Source organism: Diadema setosum, chromosome 10 (assembly GCF_964275005.1).
Source record: "Diadema setosum chromosome 10, eeDiaSeto1, whole genome shotgun sequence".
Lineage (NCBI taxonomy): Eukaryota > Metazoa > Echinodermata > Echinoidea > Diadematoida > Diadematidae > Diadema > Diadema setosum.
The window spans coordinates 38,478,946-38,500,618 of NC_092694.1; the positions used below are offsets into that span (position 1 = coordinate 38,478,946).

At 40.6% G+C, this 21,673-nt stretch overlaps 1 protein-coding gene across 1 annotated transcript in view; it reads right to left on the reverse strand.

The window, feature by feature from the left end:
- Window positions 1-967: 967 nt before the first annotated feature.
- LOC140233690 (GREB1-like protein) overlaps window positions 968-21,673 on the reverse strand; it is a 44,280-nt gene continuing 23,574 nt past the window's right edge. Inside the window, exons 14-31 of the mRNA XM_072313790.1 lie at window positions 19,605-19,802; window positions 18,652-18,832; window positions 17,805-18,006; window positions 15,934-16,061; window positions 14,655-14,994; window positions 13,633-13,745; window positions 13,006-13,286; window positions 10,894-11,333; window positions 10,173-10,382; window positions 8,738-8,990; window positions 8,146-8,279; window positions 7,038-7,196; window positions 6,208-6,412; window positions 5,127-5,295; window positions 3,996-4,211; window positions 2,833-3,239; window positions 2,320-2,451; window positions 968-1,246 (exon numbers count right to left, since the gene is read on the reverse strand). Of these exons, the coding sequence (XP_072169891.1) occupies window positions 1,071-1,246; window positions 2,320-2,451; window positions 2,833-3,239; window positions 3,996-4,211; window positions 5,127-5,295; window positions 6,208-6,412; window positions 7,038-7,196; window positions 8,146-8,279; window positions 8,738-8,990; window positions 10,173-10,382; window positions 10,894-11,333; window positions 13,006-13,286; window positions 13,633-13,745; window positions 14,655-14,994; window positions 15,934-16,061; window positions 17,805-18,006; window positions 18,652-18,832; window positions 19,605-19,802 (3,944 nt within the window). The 3' untranslated portion in view covers window positions 968-1,070. The remainder of the gene's footprint in view (window positions 1,247-2,319; window positions 2,452-2,832; window positions 3,240-3,995; window positions 4,212-5,126; window positions 5,296-6,207; window positions 6,413-7,037; window positions 7,197-8,145; window positions 8,280-8,737; window positions 8,991-10,172; window positions 10,383-10,893; window positions 11,334-13,005; window positions 13,287-13,632; window positions 13,746-14,654; window positions 14,995-15,933; window positions 16,062-17,804; window positions 18,007-18,651; window positions 18,833-19,604; window positions 19,803-21,673) is intronic.

The following is a 21,673-nucleotide window of genomic DNA, read 5'->3' on the forward strand; positions in this document are numbered from 1 at the left end:
CTATCAATTCTATAGAGTGTTATAGAAAGACAAACAATCATTTGTAACTACTACCAAGAAAAAAAAGGTAATTATGATAATTTTTTACAGCAGGGAAAGAGACTCCCCACGTTGAATAGATAAAAAAAAAAAAAAAAAACAGCAAATCTGTCATTTCTACAAACACAGAAGACTGAGAGTCTCTATACAAGGTGGCCAATATGCAATAATACTGATTAAAAATAGTGGGATCCCATGACAACAGTCTGCATGAATACATAATTTCTCAAAGTATTACACTGAAACATTTATAAGTAAGGAGCACCAAAAAACCTACATTAGCATTTTACCTGCTTTCTTCTCTAACAGTTACCACCAACCACACCCTGAAATGACAGACTTCTTTTTTTAAGTGAGCTAGAGATGAATCCCTTTATAGCTCTATGATAACTGTCAGGCGGTTTGAGAAACTTGATCTATTTTCATGTCATTTATAGCAATAACAACTGACACAAATCACTAAATGTTCTCAAATGAATTGGCTTATTGGCCAAGTTCCCAACAACGCATCAAAATTCTCAGTTATGTTCACACCCTTATGACATTATGAACAGTTGATGTATCTGAAAACTTGGCAAGTGCCCTCTATAGGCCAGAGAAAAATACCATCAGCTCTTACACATACAGTGTACAGTATTTTGAGAAGATTTTTTTTTTTTTTTTTAATTCTGATTATGATAAAACATCTACAGTGATATGATTACCTGGGTAAATGTAGTTCTGTTTATATGTGTGATACTGTTTATTACTGAACACACATTCTAGATTAACGGACTACAACTGGCGAGTCTAACACCAGACTTGATGTCCGCTGCAAAGCAGTCTTCTCAAGAACAACCTGTCAGAATGGCAGAATAAAGGCAGGCCATGATAGCAGAGCTAGCGCAAACAGGGCAAAAAGAGCGCCATCTGTGCTGAGAAGTGGAGAACATCTCATTTAAGCCTTTGTGTGCTAGGGACCTTGGACAATGTACACAACGCTATGGGGTTTTCTGTGCCAATCGTCATTTGAAGCACACAGCGGGTCTAACCTACGAGCGATCCTCCTCATGGCGGCCAGTGAGCATAAAGAGCGGCTGGTCCACGGCGACGTTGGCGGTCTGGAACTCGTCCCGGAGACGGAATCGCCACTGCTCCTCGAGGTCCAGACGAACCACCTGACGACGGAGGGAATTACGGTCCAGGCTGATGAGGCAGAGCCTGGCTCCTGGAAGGTGTTAATGGTGGAAGAATCTCATGTCAAGCTGCTTCAAACTGGCTACATGTAAAAATGTAACGGTTACCGTAATCAAACTTTGCTTCCTTCAAACCAAGTCCAGAAACTTAACCTGCAGAGGACCAACTGATTTTACTATATGATATGTATTTCCCATAGACAACTGCCTGAGTATACTCAGGACTAGTCTCCAATGGGTTAAAGATATACAGGTGTACATACAAGTGCCATTTAATGGGATTTCATGGGTACCTATATAGGCCTACAAATGTTATTGTTTCACGGCCTGCAAATTGATACCTATGACAGAGAAAGAGAACTGTGAATATGTGGGGACTACTTTAGGAAGAGGTCTGCACACTATTCAAAATTATTGTTAACAACTTTGATTCTAACTCCTGATTGGTTGTTGCTACAACAGCTGTATTACTCTACACACCAATATCTTACTGTATACACAGATATTTTGGCGAATGGCAGTTGATCAAACATTTCTGCCATTTCATTTGGTAGTTTGGGATCTTTTCATTTGCATAATACTTGAACACGAAAATATCCCAAATGCTCAGAAGAAAGTGTGACTTCTCAAACAAACGGTTTTATTAACACATTGCTTGAAATGAGATTAAATCTCTCAAAAGAAAAGTGCTATTTCCTAGGATTTGAGCAGGGGGCCCAATATCAAGTAGCATTTAGCTCCAGCAAGTGCATACTGTACTAATAAATGTACTGGTAATCAACTGACAAATCAGTACACATACGCTGGCTTTGGACAGTGCATACAGGGCAAATATTTGTTTTCCGATTTGTCAATATATTTGAGCACTGCCACTTTTGCAATCAAGAGCTTATTTGCAAAATTCACAAAAATAAAGCCATTGTGAAAATTTGCACATATAGGCCTACAGTAAATGCCACTTGTGATTGCTACGTATTAAGATGAAAACAGTGGCCAGAAGACTAAGGTTCGAGGTAGTACAGACTTTTACTAAAGCATATTCCATCACGAAGAAGAGTGATGCTAATCTTCTCAGGCGTTGCTTAGCTACCGTCTCCAAACTCACCATTGATGAACTTGAACTGCTTGAGGAACTCTCCCTCCATGGTTGAATGGCACATGAAGAGGAGAAGTCCACTGAAGCGGGTCTGCTCCACCAGTTCTGCTGGAGGCTGCTGACGAGAGGAGACAAAGTGGACTGGGGAGGAGGAGGAAGAGGACATAGAGGGGAGAGAGAGATGAGAGGTGTGGCATCGTTGCCATGGACACTTGTTCAAAACTACTGGATAATTTCTGAGCATCTGTCAGCAATCATGGGGGTGGATAACTTCTACAGATCCTACTCTAACATGCTTCATGCTGCTACAAAGATCTCATGTCCGGGACCACTATATAGGCACCAGTTACCTTCTTTGGTGATAATTGTCTACAATGAATATTGCCATGATAATTGTCTCTGAAAGTAGTCACTGTAAAAGTGCATTAGAATCTAACTGGCAATTTCGGAATACTAGTAAATGCCTTGGAATCTACGAAAGTTTGCAAATTTATATACAAGAGAAAGGAACCTCATACAGACCTGCGATGCGAGATCCAAGATTGAAGTAGCAGTCCACAGCCAGGACCGGACTCTCGGTGTTGTCGACGGCCGACGGGAAGATGCGCTTCTCACCCATGGTCTCCAGGAATCGCTCCATGAGGAACTGGGGCGGGGCCGTCAGGGGGATCATCTCCTCGCTGTCGGGGGCGCGCACGTAGCAGGAGGGGGAGATGGAATGGCTGCTGGGGTGCTTCTTGTGGTGGTGGTGGGTGGAGGAGGTGGAAGAGGAGGATGGGGAGGGGGCATGTGGGTGGGGCTGGGGTTTGAAGTGGGCCAGACTGTTGGCCTCAATAGACTTCACCATGACCGAGAACTGGACCAAACGGAGCAGGATGTGACCCTCGGACGCCAGCTTCAGGTTGAAGTCAATGTCAGCATCAAAGAACCTAGGGCACAAAATAAGAACAAACAATGTGAAAAGATCTCTCCCATCCAATTCAACATCTGACCTTAGAATTCATGACAGGTGCAGTTTGTGTGCGCGTACAATGTGTGTGTGTGTGTGTGTGTGTTATCATCTCTATCCTAAACTCCTGAAGATAATGTTTAAAACACTGTACATGCTGGCTGCGAAGCACATTTATGATTATATGATATATATGCTACAGGGTCCGCAAGAATCTTCAGCTTGTTGAAGGAGGCAGACCTAACCAGAAGAAGAAGAAGAAGAATATAGAAGAGTATGAATCTGCATTATGATGCTGCTCATTAGCAGATTATGTTATGGGAAGGTTAGCACAGCTGAATTGATCTTCATTTGCTCCCTATCAGGGTAAATAAAAAACCATAACAACCACAGGTCTGCTAGAACAAAATTATCCATCAGTGACTGTCTGTACTTGGACATAATAATACTTGTTGGTAACTTTCAACTCCAGTCACGATTCTTTGGTTGTGTGTGTGCCACGTAAGAAGCTGTACACAATTTGTTACAGAGATTTCCAAATATATTTCTGAATTCACATTCTCCCTATGTTGCTGGGTCTTTGAGGCTTTGGCATGAACATGTTAGGGGGGGGGGGGGGGGCAGGAGTAAGGGAAACAAAACCAATACCAACGCTATCAAGACCTACAGAGTATGGTACCAGTAGTCATTTCAAAACACGGTATTGGCAGGACATCAGAGAAGAAGTCGACCTCACCTGTTGAATCCGTAGTCCACGTCTCGAGCCCTGTCCACATTCAAGAAGATCATGTTGTGTAGGTGTGAGCGAGATGCCACGTTGGCCCCACCAGAAGACCGCTGACTGGCTGTCGAATGGCTGTTCCACTGGCCAACTCCGAGGGCAGTGTACGCTTCAACATCCGGGATGTCTTCGATCGTCTCCATCACCGTCTTCAGAGGGATCACCTTTTCACTGCAAATGTACAAACCATACAGAAGTAAGGGAAGTGTATATGAAAGACCAATTTGTTAATGTGAAAATAGAATGTTCTTAGCATATGATTTCAGTATATGATTCGGCACGCCGTACACCGGGGTACCGTGTTGTACAGCGCCATCTCATGCCCATTATTTTATAATGCATATCCGAATTCAGATACGCCGATTCCGATTTCGGATACGGCAAAGTCGTAGCAATGAACTAGCACCATAGGTGTTTTTCGAAGTACACTTGCATGCATTAATTGTTGCATAATCACAAATAAGAAAACATTTTTGTGCATAATAATACTAAAAAATATTTCGACACATTTTTTGGTAAGCCGGGGTACAGCGCTGAAAAAAAAATAATTAATTCAACAAAATGGCGAATTTTCATTTGGTACCCAAGGGTACCAAATATTGCATCATATATTCAATAACAAGGTATTTTAACAGCCACACATATGTACAATAGAAATTTAAAAAAAGAAACCTCTATTCTGCTCATGTTGACACTTTGGAGCTGACAGAAGTAAAACACCAACAAGTCTTTACGTCAACCGATCACTTTTAGAACAAGTCAGACTGGTCTCCTTGAATGTAACCTCCTAAACCTGTTGAGTAGCAGGCCTACAGTGTGGGTTTTGTAATGACCCATATATGTACCTCACAGATAAGAACTATCATTGTGGAAAGAAGCAATGTAGTTTTGGACACACTTGTCTCAAAAAATTCTGTTCGTCCACGGAAGAAAGCGGAAATCGGTTAAGAATGAAAGCGGTGAGAAGCTGCCCCTTCACCCTTTGGATGCTTTTGACACACACAAAAAAAATCACTGCACAAAGTCGCTGGTATGGAAAGAGTTAAAGTGATCTACAGAACCAAGGAGAAGGTGCACAAAACTCACTCTGTGTGGTCTCCTGACCCGGTCTGTGTTCTCCACGTCACACAGTTATCCTCCATCACCATGATGAAAGGCCAAACGATGTCTGGTTGGAGACCAAGCTTACTCTGCCTGTTCCTCTCCAGCTCCAGATTCCTCGTGGCAAGCTCCTTGATGAAATACTTTGCAGCTCCTGATGGAAACACAAATTGAAAAGCAGCATATATATCTTCAGCCCAAGGCTCTTGAAAAATGTCTCATTTGAAAAAGGCCATGAAAGATTCTTTTACTACCTGCATCATATATTCCAATGAAATCTTATCTCCAATCTACTATGATGTCAGTCCTTAACTGTATGAATAACACTTGGTGGTAGTTACAAATGTGCAATCTTAACCCATTTAGGACGAGTCCCGAGTATACTATTAAAGGCAGGTGTCTGTGGGAAATGCGTGTGGTATACCCATTTGCCAAAATAGTTTTAGCTTGTTTGAAGAAAAAAATCCATCTGGTGTACACGCTTAATTCAAATTGTATTATTTCTTTTCTTTTATGTTCAACAACTCCCTGATGTGCTTCCTTAAGTTGGTTGGAGAGGCCCAAGGGTCATAGTGATTTTGATTGCTTTTTTCCAACCCAGCTCCTTTGGGAAGCTCTACAGGGAAAGCCTGACACTTTGTTTTCATGTGTTTTGTTTGTTTATTCTGTTTCTCTGTTATCACTTGTATTGTTTTGAAAATGCCGAATAAATAATAATAATAATAATAATTGTAGCAAAATCAAACTGTCTTCAACGGGGTAAAAAGTATGATACACATGACTGGGCATGGGCATAGGATATCTTTAAACCCTAGTTTGGAGATCTCTCACAAACGAGTCATATACTGGCAGTCCAACATTGTATTGAATGTTTTGCAGCTGTCTCAAAGTGAAAGCCTACATTTCTGAAAGAACATTTAGCATTTAGAAATCGTGAAAAGAAAAGAAATGGATGATCATGACTGAAACATTGTTAAAGTTCTTCCTCCGAGTTACGCAGATGATCTGACAAAAGACCTCTGATATCGGTCTACATTCACGTCACCTCCCTTCCCATCCCACTTACCAGGTCCCGCCTCGTTGGCAACAACTGGCAGGATGAGGAGAACGTGATTGGGCCACTGCTTCTCGTAAGCGAGGGCGTCCTTCTGTTTGCAGACGATGACATGGACATGTTTGCTGCCCTCCATGGCATGGTAGATGTTAATCAGAGCCTGTTCCTGCCTGCCGAAAGACGGCATGAAGATTGGGGTCTTGACCGCGTTCGGGCCCTGGAGGATAATGGGGTATGTATGAAAAGAAAGTTCATAAAGACAAAATCAAACATATACACAATGTATGCGCCAAAGTACACATTTTTACTATATCGATGATTCCTTTTTCCTATGCCTCCAGTTAGGGTTCACTACAAGTCAAGTCCACGTGGGTGTATGATTTTCATAACAGTTAAACCTTTCACTGTAACTGCTGCTGTTAGCGATTTGCAGTGTGGTATCATGGATGACATATAGATGATGATGTGACAGTTCAAAATTATAGAAAGCATTTTCAAAGTCGTACATTATGTAGTATACTACGTAGGCCTATGTTTCATTTGCATGAAGACTTTCTTCAACTGCAATCAAATTACCAGCAGACTTGAAAGAAATTAATGTTGCTGAATCTACCAAACAAATAAAATTCAGTGGTAGAGAGGTTTAGGGTTGACCATAATATTGATTATCCCATTAGACAATTATTTGAAGCAATCAGTAAAGAAACATTGAATTGGCATATACAGTTGTACTATCCTCATGGTACATACTATGTAGCCCTGCTATGGATGACTACCAAGGCAGATTATTAGCCTGTGGTCATCTGACCCAAAGTAGGGGACAAAAGTGACCAATGGCTGACCTGTTCCTGTTTGGTGGGTAAAACCATGCTGGACAGTTGACCGCTGTGCTGGACAAAGACAAAGTGCTTCTCCTGCTGAGCCGGAATCACAAACTGCATCTCTACTTCGCCATAGTAACGAGTGTTGAGTTGGACACTGTAAGCTTTTGTTTCTCTTGCCTGGCAAAAATGGAAACATAAACTTTATCATGTATAATGGACTTGTTCCTCATTAGCTTTAAAACCAATAATTGCATCTCAATTTTTCTCTCAGGTAACTGGTGCAATCAAGCAGATATTGACCTTGAAAGTGATGAAAACTGGTACATCCTGGCTGTTTGGGCTGTAGAATCAACCATCTTGAAAGTAACTGACATACCCCAATCTCCTTGCCTTATTTATTTTTATTATCATTATTTTTTAGAACGGGTACAGCATTTTAGAATCCCACTTGCATGATCTTGGTGTTCATACTTGTCTCCAAGTCTAGGAGATATCTGTCTGTTTAACATCTTCATTTATCTGTCATCAGCCAAGCAGTCACAGTTGACCTTGTTTCATTTAACAGAATATGTTGCCAATTTGAGAATCACCTTTAAATAAAGCAATAAATTGAAAATTCAGCAATCTATGAAAAGTAAGAATCATGCATGAACAACAAAGGACTCAAATGAAAAAGATTTTTGTTTTATTCTACAACACACACACACACACACACACACAAAATACAATGAATATTAATAATAATAATAATGAAAAATTGGAGCACGAAGATACAACAGCAAACCAGAGAAATACTGAATGGTTTCTGGGACCTGATAGATTAATAAAGCTTACAGCCTTGTGACAAGACTAGTTGTTCATATTGTGCAAAAGTGCAAGCATGTGACAACATACTCCATCAGAATTCTCCAGGAAGAAGACAAGTTTGACAGGTCTGGGCTGGAGATGGTTTTCTCCTCAAGTCTTCACACATGGAGAGTGAAGGAGGGAGTTCCCCATCGCTGGATCCCCCCCCCCCCCCCCCCCCCGGATCCCCTCCCCCCCCCCCCCTTCCCATCTGGAGATAAGTTTGAATGCAGAAGCAGTGGCCATTATACAAACTAGTGGTTATACTTTTCTTTCTTACCTCAGTGGCAGTTACGTCCTTATAGTGCTGGCACTGGTCACAATGGTGAAATGCATTGTGAGCACTGTACTTGGTCAGACGCATGGACGTGGTGTGCCTTGTGAAATCTCGTTCTCTCTCTAGACCAGCAAAGACTGAAATAGAAAGAGAAGCAGGGGCAGTAAATCCTTTGTACAATGTATGCTGTGAGTGCAGATTGACATTGAAAACCCCACACAACCTTTCACACACTGTCCAAGGTCAATGGCACAGAAAAGGTTAAAGGTCAGCCTTCTCTCCTCATCTCAGTTGTCCCTTCAATCTAACCTCTACCATCCTCTCTCTCTTTATATCCATTTTCTCTCTGTATATCTGTTCTCTCTCTTTACATGCTTTTTATCTTTATATTTCTACTATATATATACTATATTTTCTAATACTACTACTATATTTCATTTGGCATTTCACACATTTCAACAAATATGGGTAGTTTTGACAGCAGCAGAACAAACACTGTGATCCTTGTCCAAAGATTTTTTGCTATCTGTTTTCCCAAGTCACTTCAAGATAGGATTTGATTAATAAACATTCTTCTGTTTTTTTTTTTTTTTACCTCCACTTTGTCTGGTGGGGCTCCAGATGGGGCTGTGTCCACGGTAACGACCCTCAAGCAGCCTCTCATCAAACATCAGCTGGCTAACCCTGCTGACCCCTGACCCCTGGGGGTCGCCCATCACTCCTAGAGCACACTGCTGGGTGGGGGCTACGTCCAGGTCAGACTCGTCAAAGACTTCCACTTCTTGGAGACGAATGAGCATCCGGAGGAGGACGCGGGCAAAGTGGAGGTAAGCTCCCGTCTTCCCAACCTTCAAAAACAAACAAATCAAGACTTACAGGCATAATTTACAATTTGCAGATGAAACAAAAACCTAGCATTAGTGCTTTTAAATAATTCTAAAATGTTAGTTAGGGATTAAAACAACCATTGAAAAAATTTGAATCGGTATAATAGATGTTAAGTGTTGTTAAATACACAAAACGTGAACAGTAGTTATGATAAAACTGTTTCCAGACTAAAATGTCTACAGTTACAGTTTATTGGGAAAAATAGTGATATCTCCTTTATATATTTTAGGCTTTATTGCGAAAATTTTATACGGTAGGATGTTTTGTGATACAACAGACAACACACATGCATCAAATGTGATATCTTGAACATTTTTGAAATCACTGCTCCCAAAGATACACTGGACCTTTAAACTATCACTGCATTACCTGTACAAAACAAACAAACAAACATACCTAGACTCCAAATATTGTTGTTTAACCGTAACAAACAAACAAACAAACTACAATTACAATTAGGATGGAATGAGATAAACTTTGGACCACTCGTATTTTAACAGTATTTTCATTTTTTGAATGGCTCATGTATCCTCCTATTTTCCACAGACAAAGCATAAAGAACCCAACTTTTCAAACCTACAGTTGTAGGACCTCTCACCAACTATTTTTCTTCTTTGTTTGACCTGCTCAAATTTGCCAATTCAAACCAACATTTACATGAAATAAACTAGGAATGAATGTGAACAAATTGGGAGAAACAAGTCTTTCATTACACCAGGTGAAACGGGACATTTCATTTTTGACCAAACATGAACTATATGTCAACATCTCTGAAGGTAAAACAAAAAATAAATAAACAAACAAACCTTGTTATGACTAGCAACAGCCTAAGTTTATAGTGAACAAAGTGTCTTCATGTTTTAATTAGTGCCTGAGTTAAATCCTGCAAAATTCACGAACACTTCCTCACAATGATATATTCCATGTTAACCCATGGAGGACGAGTCCAGAGTATACTCGGGCAAGTGTCTATGGAAAATGTGTGTTGTAGCAAAATCAGTCCGTCCTCAACGGGTTATTTACCCATTCTGTCTTTTGACCCTTCAACCCTTGTACCTTGAGTGCTGATTGGCACTAAAAACCCCATAGCATTGTACACACTATCCACAGTCCGTGGCGCAGAAAGGGCTAACACCCGTTACCTGTGAGGGTCCATACAGGAGCAGTCTCCGTGGGTGATACTTTGCGCTCCCCTCGCTCCTCTCGTAGTCATAGTGCTGCGCCTTGGGCTCCGTCCACTTCCGGTAGTAGGCACTCTTGGCCTCACCAGAGTCCTCTGTTAGCGGGGGCCTGAGGGCACCGGACCAGGTGGAATCAGGGCTCGGTAGTAGCGTGGCTATGGAGGGTGTGTGCTGAGAGGTAAAATTCAAAAGCACATGCCCGTTTGAGTTAGAGAGATTTTTGGATAAGAAGAGGCACTGCAACGGGTAATTACCAGTAGATTTTGAAAAGCATCACAGAATTGGAGGCATATTGACAGCACTGCGAAGACATCATCAGAGAACTGATTATCATTACTATTGAGCTAAACTGGTGAGATGGGGAAGATAAAGAATCACTCATCTGCATGTTACGCATAGCATTTTTGAAATTTTTCAAACCTCACAAAGAATACAGGTATGTACATCATATTTAATGATTTGTTACAGAGGTCTCTACACTTCATACTCCATTCGTTCCTCGTCCTATCAAGATCCTGATTTTATGACCAAATATTGTAGGTATATGTAAGACAGAAAAGGCTTTATTATGAATCCTTCATTTCGCGAGTCAATTAATGCACTCAGTCACTTCTCTTCAGAGCTTTTACTCTTTCAAAATTGAGTATCTGATGAAAATTTCAGAAAACACATCCTTGCTTACCTGGCTGGATTTCTTGTGTAAAATGTCAAGGACGGAACGTGAGAGGATGATTGTGGGAGGGGATGGGTGATCTCCATTCTCTCCCTGGCCACGCCCATCGGTCACACCCACATCTCCACTCGGTGCTGGGGTGACCTCCATCTCATCCTCTCCATCTCCTTCTCCAGCATTCTTCGCCTCATCCTCATCGTCGCCATGGTTTCCGGCCACACCCTCATCTTCTCCCAATGCCAGGTGGGTGTTGGAGGAGCGTTGCTCTGCGACTGGAGGGAGGGGTGAGCTGGATTTTGACGGGGTGACGGAAGGGGGAGGGGAGCTCAGGTGCATCCCTGGACTCAGGGCTGGACGGTTGCCAGGCAACTGTCCTGTACCCAATGATGATGGTTGAGAGGTGTCCATCACAAATGACTTTGGAGTGGACCTTGCACTGCTCATGTTGTCTACACAACAAAAAGAGGAGAAAATGGGCCAGAGGATTGGATTATGAGTTAAAAGAGATATCAAGTACCAATTACCCACTGATATAAGCTCTTTGTGGTTGACTTGGCTACATTGATTAATGGGATTTTATTCTGCAGCTTACTTATGACATTAAAAGGAAGTCCGCAATTATTTGTCACAAATAAAGTGAAGAAACCAAATCCTTCGCATGACTTAAAATTGTCATCATTGTTATGACCATCATCCATGATAACACACTATGAGCCATCAGCTGCAGCACTTACAGCAGCAACTTACATCAGTTACATTTGTATCTTCACATCCATCATCATCATATAATCATCATCATCATCATCATCATCATCATCATCATCATCATCATCATCATCATCATCATCATCGTTATCATAATATCATTTTCATTATTACCATCATCATCATCATTATCATCACCATCATATGTTATCATCATCGTCATTATCATATCATTTTTGTCATCATCATCATCATCACTATACTGCCCTATTTTGGCAAAAGGAAGCAAGTGACATCGAGTACAAAATGAAGAAAATATGTTTTTGGGTAGGCCCTTCAACATGGAAATTTGTGATGAGAAAAAATGGTGGTATTCGTGCAAGTAATATGGCCATGCATTTACGACAATTCGAAGAATTTTGATATTCCCATAGAAACTCATTATTATGTAACTTGCTTCCTTTTGCCAAAGTATTATAGATTTGTCAGCAAACATAAAAAATTGGCAAAAGGAAGCAAGTGACAATCATATCATAAGGATGTCACTTGCTTCCTTTTGCCGAAGTACTTTAGATTGTGCGCAATAAATTTGGCAAAAGGAAGCAAGAGACAATCATATCATGAGGTTGCAACTTGCTTCCTTTTGCCAAAGTATTTCAGATTTTTAGCAAACATGAAAAATCTGGCAAAAGGAAGCAAGTGACAATCATATCATGGGAATGTTATAATTGCTTTCTTTTTCCAAAGTATTATAGATTTGTAACAAACATAAAAAAATCGCAAAAGGAAGTAAGCGACAATCATATCATAAGGATGTTATTTGCTCCCTTTTGCCCAAGTATTTTAGATTGTGTGTAAATATAAATGATTTGGCAAAGGGAAGCAAGGGGCAATCATATCATGAGGTTGTAACTTGCTTCCTTTTGCCAATTTTTTTCAAGCAATTTTGTGCACTTGCTTCCTTTTGCCACCCGAATATCTCAGAAATGGGCCAAAATTGTAACTTTTGGTTTTTCAGTTAAATAGAGCATGTCTCAAATATGCCATATCAATAAAAAAGTCAATATCCATGAAAATGTCACTTGTGTCCCTTTGCCAAAGTAGGGCAGTGATGAATATCAACTTTTATGTGGTAGGTATACCAATGCTTTCATCACCTTGTAGGCATCATTTCAATGTTCACCAGAATTACTTCTAATTATTCTCCTGGGGCCCGTTTCATAAAATCAGTGACAACTGCCACATTTCTATGACAAATTTGCTCTCAGCCAATCAGATGTAAGGATTTCAGTAGCTTGTCACAATCCTATCTATGACAACTTGTCACTGATGACAAGTTTTATGATACGGGCCCCTGGAAGTAATCTATGAAAATGGGAACCTGCCATCATTTCATCTACATCATCTCCATCTCACCAGACTTGCACGATCCATTATCAGCTGCTCCCTGGGAGGAGACATCAATGAGAAGAGGGGGAGACCCCGCCGCCCCGTACTCCCCCCGCTCCTCAAAGACTCCATCCTCATCATAATCCTCCATGTCGTCTTCATCATCATCGCTGTCCTCCGTCACCGTGACAACGGAGGAGACGGATGAGGAAGTCACGTACGTACAGCCCAAACCCAGCTCCTGCTCCAGGGTCGTGAGGTCACAGGCTCCATGGTTCACAAGTCGAAGGTCAATGACCTTCAATGATCTTGCATAAGAAATGAATAAAGAAAAGAGATATCAAATGATACTATGCGGAGTATTTTACTGTCACTCACAAAGATGATTTTCAGTATCAACTCTATCAATGAAGTAGGTAACAAAAGAAAATTATCACAAATGAATAACTCTGTGCCGACCAAAAAACCTTTGAGACAACATAAATTGCATTTGTGTCACTGGAAGAAGTATTTTGGCAAGTTGTAAATATCTCTCGACCTTAAGAATTTGCAACCAGCAAAAAATGTATGGCGTACCATATCATAAAGAGCAAAGGGTGGTACACAAAAATGATGAAAACAAAAATCAAAACTGCAGGTGTGAACGCAGCTCACTTGGGCATGGTCTCCCCGGCCAGGTTCTTGCCCGCTAGGACCATGATGCAGGGAAGCTGGTCCAGGTCTTGGTAGCTCTCGGGTCTCCAGTCCTCAGCCTCTCGGCACCAGCCCTAGATTGGATTAATGTGAGCAAATCATGGATAGAATGGCGGATTTTTGCACAGGTTGACCACATCATAAGACTTGATTACAACAATGCACACACAGAGACTACCTCATCAACTGTTCTGTGCCAACATCTTACTGGAGGTTCATATTACTACGATGGGTTTCTCTTATATTTGCCAATCTTTCCTAAATCTTTCAATGTAAAAGAAATTATGCCATTTTTCTCATCGCTACTGAATCACACTGTCCCAAATGTGGGGTATTTGTGAATCGTTTTAATAGTGTATGTGTCAGTTGTCTACATACAACAGAGATAACGGCCAAGTTTGTTTTTGCTGGGATCAAGTCAACATTACCGTTGGACTCCTTTTTGCTCACACCAACCACATAAATTTGAGGTAGTGATTCTGAGACAATGGAGTAAGTGCTAGTAAGAGGGTTGATGCGGCTCAGTCAGCAGCGCGTCTGTCTCACAGTCAACGAATAAATCAGGCTTGATACTAATAACAGTGAGTCTACTGTAGCTGAGCAATGCCGTGTAATCATACCATCTCCTCTAGTGACAGGCAACACACTCCAGAGATCCTGTGTGTGAGGGAATCACAACTCATGCACATATACAAAAAAACAAAACAAAAAAAACACTTCATTTCATTCATTACAGGGTGCTATCCCAGTAAGCGGTCCTACCACATGCCTACACCAGACAATGGGTGAATGATGCTAACCCCTCTGGCTCACCCTAGGTGACAAGCAATCATCAGCAAGCAATATCAACCAGGCACATTGTGCCACAAAAAGAAGAAGAAGATGAAATGCTACTAAATTAGTGAGGCATTTCCAAGCTATAGCCATAGGGACACAAAGGTTTAAAAGTCATACAAAAAAAAAAAGAAAAATGAAGATCTAACCTGTAGTCTCTTGAGGAAGTAGTCATCTAGGAGTATCTCTTGGTCCTGAGCGCACAGGATGATGTCCAGGCGGTACTGAAAGCCAATCTTGTCCCTGACGGTCCTCAGCTTGTCGTGGGCTAAGATGGCCAGCTGGGGGGAGGGGATCCTTAGGACCACCATGTGACCACGCCCTTCTGGCTGGGTCAGGGGCGCGGTCACCAGGTCACGGAGGATCTTGGTGGTCACGCTAGTGGCATCGTGGCAGAGTTCTGTGATGCCGGCGAGACTCATGAGGGCAGCAGAGTACTGGCGGACCAAGAGGTAGGTACGGACCACCAAACTGTGCAGCTTGGGATATCTTGGGGGGAGAAAAATCACATAGAGTAACATCTACATCTGGGGAAGGGCGATATTTGATCGGTAGGCAGCCACAAAGGTGGGCAAATACTTTGTTATGATCTTATCCCTTAATAGATTGCAGGTAGTATAACATTAATGAATTTGTGAGCAAACTTACATGGAACATGTCTACCTCTACAAGATTGACTTCTGTAAAACCTGACATTTTTGAGTGCATGAAACCTTTGCAAATTTTGCAAGGGGCAAATATGAATAAAAGTAGAATTGAAGGGCAAGTTTGTTTTTTTTTCCAACACAATTCATTCAATGTCAATCACCAATTGACAAAAGTTTCGTGCCGCAAAAGAGGCCATCTGCTCCAATTCACAAAAGTTCCAAGCTGCAAATGTTTTTGGTTTTACAGTATTCAATGCTTGGTGATCAATCCACAGTATATTTGGCTGTAGAAAGAAACTGATGCACTTTAAATTCAGCCCTCTTTGGTAAACTCAAAGTTCTTTGACATGTGTGGTAACTGTGAGCTGAACCACAACCATATAGCATATGAACAGACATTCAGTACTTCATAAGATTGACAGGGATAAATGTCATGTAAGAACTCGATCACTGCCTTCTCATGCCAGCTGATATCACTGGTATCACATGACTAAGATTTATCATGTCCAAGATCTCAAGTAATCAAAGAACATCTCTACTGACCTATAGTGACATATGACCTTATGTGACCAAATGACACATGATCTCTAGTGACCTAATAACATGACCCCTTGTAATAACTCAGTGATCTGATAAGTTCTTCTGACCTAGTGAGATATCTCGTATGATCTAATGACATCTGGCCTCAAGTAACCTGAAATCATGTGGCCCAATGCACTTTAGCCTTACTCTATATCTAAAAGCCCCCTTTTTAATTTTTTTCTCCAAGAAATTCACCCACCTGACCATGAGTGAGGCTGCCACGCTCTCATAGGTGTCATCACTCTGCAGTAAGGGAGACCTATTGCTCCATTCCAACGTCTCTACGTACTTCTCCAGGCCAAAATAGGTCTGTGGAGGGTCAGCATCCTGTGTCAGCAAAGGTCAAGTAGAGTCAGACCATAAAGTGGACATTACAGAACACATTACCAGGGGTAGGCTTAGCCTGTTGAGGACGGGCAGATTTTGCTACAACACGCATTTCCCATAGACACCAGCCCGAGTATACTCGAGACTCGTCCTCTGTGGGTTAACCCGTTGAGGACGGTTTGATTTTGCTACAACACGCATTTCCCATAGACACCTGCCCGAGTATACTCGGGACTCGTCCTCAACGGGTTAATATTACACAGATACTGTCTTTCTAGAGGTGTAATATAACACAACTGGTCATGATGTAAATATTGGGCATAATATGTGAATAATCATGATGGAGAAATTAGTGTGTCATAATGTAACTCCGTCCTTCTGCAGTCCATATTCATCATTTCAATCTTGTGTACCAAATTAAACTTTAAATGAAATATCTTCTTCCATATGGAATGCAAAACTCTGTGAATTCCACAATTCTCAGAACCAATTACAAATTATAATTTCCATTTTCCCCAAAACTTTTAGAACTAATGAATAATATTCGTTATGGAGGAAATCACAGCAATCTACTGTAAAATCAGAAATTTTCATGTACATGAAACTTTTGGGAATTTCGTGAGGAGCCAAGATCTGTAAAGTTACATGTATATTGTAAAATGCAAACGAAAGTTCTTGTCTACACATTCGGTCGTTTTGAATACAGCGACTACAAAGCTGAGGAAATCGACTTAAAAGTTTTGGCAGTTTCCTTGACCGTAGAAGCCATCTAAACTGTGCAGAGCTCAAGGATTTAATTCCAGGATTTAGTATACACTTCAAATTTCATTTCCTGATAATTTTCTTGCATTTAACTTTAAAAAATACTTCAGAATTATTACTTTTAGAGACATACACCTTTTTGCCAAACCACGTTTACAGGGACTGCAACCCACGCTATTTTGGCAAAAAGGTGTATCTTCACAAACACTGTGAAAAATCGTGCATTTAAGTTGGCGAAAAGGTGTACGTATAGAGATACACCTTTTTGCCAAATCAAAAGCAGGAAAACTGATAAAGTGATACAGAGATAGCCCCAAATATCTCGGAAACAAAGGCTCGATGACTTACGAAAGTTGGTCACATGAAAATTTCAGCATCGAAAACCCCCCAAAAAACCAAAAACATGATATTTTTCAGACATACACCTTTTTGCCAAATCACGACCGCATTGCATTTGCAAAAGTTTCATGCAGTTAAAAAGGACATCAGCTCCAATTCGCAAAAGTTTCATGTCATGAATGTTTTTGGTTGTACCGGTACAGGTACAGTACCTTCACTCAACTTTAGGAATTATGAAATTCGGGTGCTGAATGTTCACAAGCATGGTATTCTACTATGTGTAGAATCATCAGGAATATGGAAAAAGGCTACAATTGTGATTGTAAAATTCTTTATACTGATCTTTAAAAGAAAAAAAAACATGAAAAAACAAACCCAATTACAAATTCCAAGGATATCGCTATTCCCTGCCATTTCCATTTTTGGGGTGAATGCAAGAATAATCTATAAATCAAGGTCATGAACCCTTAACCTACACTAGTATGATTCCATTGTTATGATCTGAAGGAAAGCTATTGATAATCATTTTACTTGACAACTAAATTATAACAATTAATGACAACATTTTTCATTCTTTCTGACTCCACATTAAAATTAAGTTCCACATCACACAGGCACTGAGTGTCTGCCCCTATCCCTCACCTGGTCATTGGTCGTCTGGGGGACAGAGGTCGGCATGGAAACCTCATTCTGCGGGGCGATGCGGGTCTTCTTGGTCTGGAGGCTGTACGGCTGACTACTGACATGGAGTGTGAGGAGGTTGGGGGCGTCCAGGGCAGCATGGCTGTTGATGTACTTGTGGGCAAAGCCTCCGGCGGACAGCTGCTGACCACTACTGGTCACCCTGTGGTCGACAACAGACAGAGAAAATCCTTCATACATACATACAAACAGACAAACACAATGACAGAGAGTCACACATATAATACAGACAGAAAGACAGATAGACAGTCATGCATATACATTGTATATATACACCTGTACACACAGGCAGAAAGACAGAGAGAAAACATGATATATTCGCGGCATGAATTTTTCGCGAATTGGAGCCGACGGCCTTTCTTGAGGCATGAAATTTTTGTGAACTGCCACTGGCATTCAATGCATATAGTATAGACAAGAACTTTCGCGTGCATTTTAATTTCGCGAATCTTGGCACTCGCGAAATTCGCAAAATCAAAAAGCATGCGAAGTACATTCCTTGTTTTACAGTAAATCTATAAAGCCAGGCCATCCTTCCTACTCCATGGTATCCCAACAGTACCCGCTCTCTAAAAATCAAACTTAAACAGTGTTCTGCTCCCTACTGGATATCCATAATACATCCGCACAGAGATCAAGAAGCATTTATGGAAAATAAAAAAATGTTTCGCCTGAGGGCGATAGTGCCATGGCAGGGTTTTGAATCATGCACCTGAATATTGAAAGTGCAGTGTGCATACCACTGGACCCCCCAACACCCCCTAAATCATCCCCAGCACCATCTCACCTCACGTCCAGGTGAGCCTGATCGTGGACGAGGACAAACAGCGTGTGGGGCATCGTCTTGACCTTGTTGATGAAGAGGTCAAACTTGGCCTGGTTCTCGACCGAGCTGTCGCACTGCATCACGAACGGCTCGGCAGACTTCTGGTCACTGGTGGTCACTAATCCTAGATCCACCAGCAGGTCTTCAAAAAAACAAGAAAATAAAATGCAATGTTTTAGTAACCCGTTGAGGACGAGTCCCGAGTATACTCGGGCAGGTGTCTATGGGAAATGCGTGTTGTAGCAAAATCAAACTGTCCTCAACAGGTTAACATCTTCACAAAACATATGGGAATTAATTTTTTAAAATTATGCTGAATTTTCATCATGCTTTTGGGTTTCGCTGGGAGAACGCCAAGTACTGGTACCACCACTAATCTTCCATAATAAAATCAAAAATATTTTATTCTTATTTCATGAAATACACGTACTAGTACAGGAATTTTTCCTATAATACGCAGTTGACTGGGAAGCCTCCACCTTTAAAGCATATGTGTAGGTCAGTTGTATCACAAAACATCCTACCATATAAAAATTTTGCAATAAAGCCTAAAATATAACAAGACATTACTATTTTTCTCAATAAACCATGATTGTAGTCGGTTTAGTTTAGAAATAATTTCATTATAACTATTGTTCACACTTTGCCTATTTTAGCAATACTTAACATTGATTAAACTGATTACTATTTTTTACATTGGTTGTTTCTATCCCTAACTCACATTTTTAAAACTATTTTGAAGCACTAAAGCTGTTTTTTTTTTGTTTTGTTTTTTTTCTGCAAATGGTAAGTAATGCCTTTAACTGTTTCCACCAAATATAAAATTTCACAAGATTTTCAGAGATTTGGAATAGAAGATTATAATCTCTCTCAAACAATGCAAGAAACTATTAAATTCTTGAGAGTCGACCTACTTGACTGAATCAGCCTGGACAGAGTCTGACAATAGAGGGCCTTGGACGGCGGCACGACGATCAACAGGTGAACCTGGATGAATCGACCCAGGTCTAGCGCCATCTGGTCCGAGTCTGCGATGGTGCACACTTGTGAGAGGATCTTCATAGCCGCTGTGATCTGGGCTGGGTGCAGTGTAAACACACCCTCCTCGTGATCTGGTTGCCATGGCAACAGAGAGACAAAGAAAGCATCATGATGAATTGGCCAAGTTTCTAATATCACTTTGACATCACATACACTTGTGAAGCTGATGACAAGAACCAAGACTGAAACATCATCAATAATAAATCAAATTTTCAAAAAAGACAAACAGCTTTCATGCAAAAACAAGCAAACAGAGATGCAGTAGTCATCTTGTATTTAACTGACTGACATTATGGAAGGGTGACATCAGCAAAAATTACCACAAATGGAAGATAATCAGCAATGTTTCACAGAGTACAGTGTATTCTCTCTCTTACTATCAATCAAAGTCAATTACCTGAACCTAGATATCATGAATCATAATTTGTCCTCAATAGAACATATTGCTTTGAATGTGATAGGTATACCCACCATCATTATGAACATTTACCCTCCCCCACCCCCCCCCAAAAAAAAAGAGAACATTTTTTAACCACAAGTTTTCAAACAGCTTTTGAATGATATGTCTAATCATCACTGCACAGGAATGCCAACTTTCTAAATAACATAACAGTATTCTGGAGTCTAAAAAGCATGTTTGGCGGAAAAACAGGTTTAGTTTTTAATACCTTTCCTGCAATGTATCAATGTAGATTTTGATTCATCCAGGTAGTATGCTGAAAGTGTGTAAATTAAATCCGTTCGACTGGACTTACTTGTGAAGATCACGGAGAGAACAGTTTCGAAACTGTTCTCTCCATGATTTTCACAAGTACGTGTACAAGTCAAGTCTAACAGATTTAATTTACACGCTTTCCTGCAATAGATATGTGTACAATTTTAATTTAGGAAGAACAACACTTACCATGATGCAAATGTACCTGCAGTATTAGGGGGGAAAACAGTCCAGAAATACTGTAAAAACTAGAAATGTCGCTACGGCGACTGATGCCTCCGCCATAATGCATGATTCTCCCAATAGGTGTATAGTACAATGTCTTGACAATGTGTGATGACAGTTTCACATAACTGGCAAAATATCGAAATAACAGGTTTGTCAGAAATATCTTGAATGTTCACTTTCCACGAACTGGGTTTGCTATAATTGTCTATTAAAGAGTGCAGGTACACATATTTGGGGAATTGAAAATTTTTACTTGACTTCTGACCGATCTTGTTATAAGTTTATGCATTGAGTATAATTTTCAAGGTATGAAGAAAGAGTGTAATTACAGTACAATTTTTTTTTTCATCTAAACCTGACCTTTGACCTTAACCTTTGACCTTTGACCTTCTGGCTGGAAATTTCCAAGAGAATCTCCATCAAGTAATACATGTACATATATTAAACACTTTTAAAAATAATAATGCAATCATTGCATATACAAGTATACATGTATGAGGGAAATACAGTAGTAACATTTTGAGGAGTTGACCTTGACCTTTGAACCCCTGACTATTGACCCATGACCCCTAAATTCCCTAGATAATCCCTGCCAGTCAGTACATGCATATGTACCATGTTCCATGAAGATACATTGAACCATTTGCGAGAAAAGTGATATTGCAACATTTTCACCTAACCTTTGACCTTTTGACCTTTGACTTTATGACATGAAACTCTCTCTGGAGAATCCTTACGCAGTAGTACATGTCTACACTAAGTTTCAAGAAAATAACTGCGGGCATTGCATAGATATGGGGGAAATAGCAATATTTTTAGCATTTGACCTTGACCTTTTGACCTTTGACCTCTTGTCAATGTCACTAGAATCTACTCAACTAATTGTCCCATCATACATCATCCTTGGACCAAGTTTGGTGGAAGCTGCTTCATCCAGTTTTGAGTTATCACATAAACAGATAAATTTTAGGATTTGACCTTGATCTTTGACCTTTGACC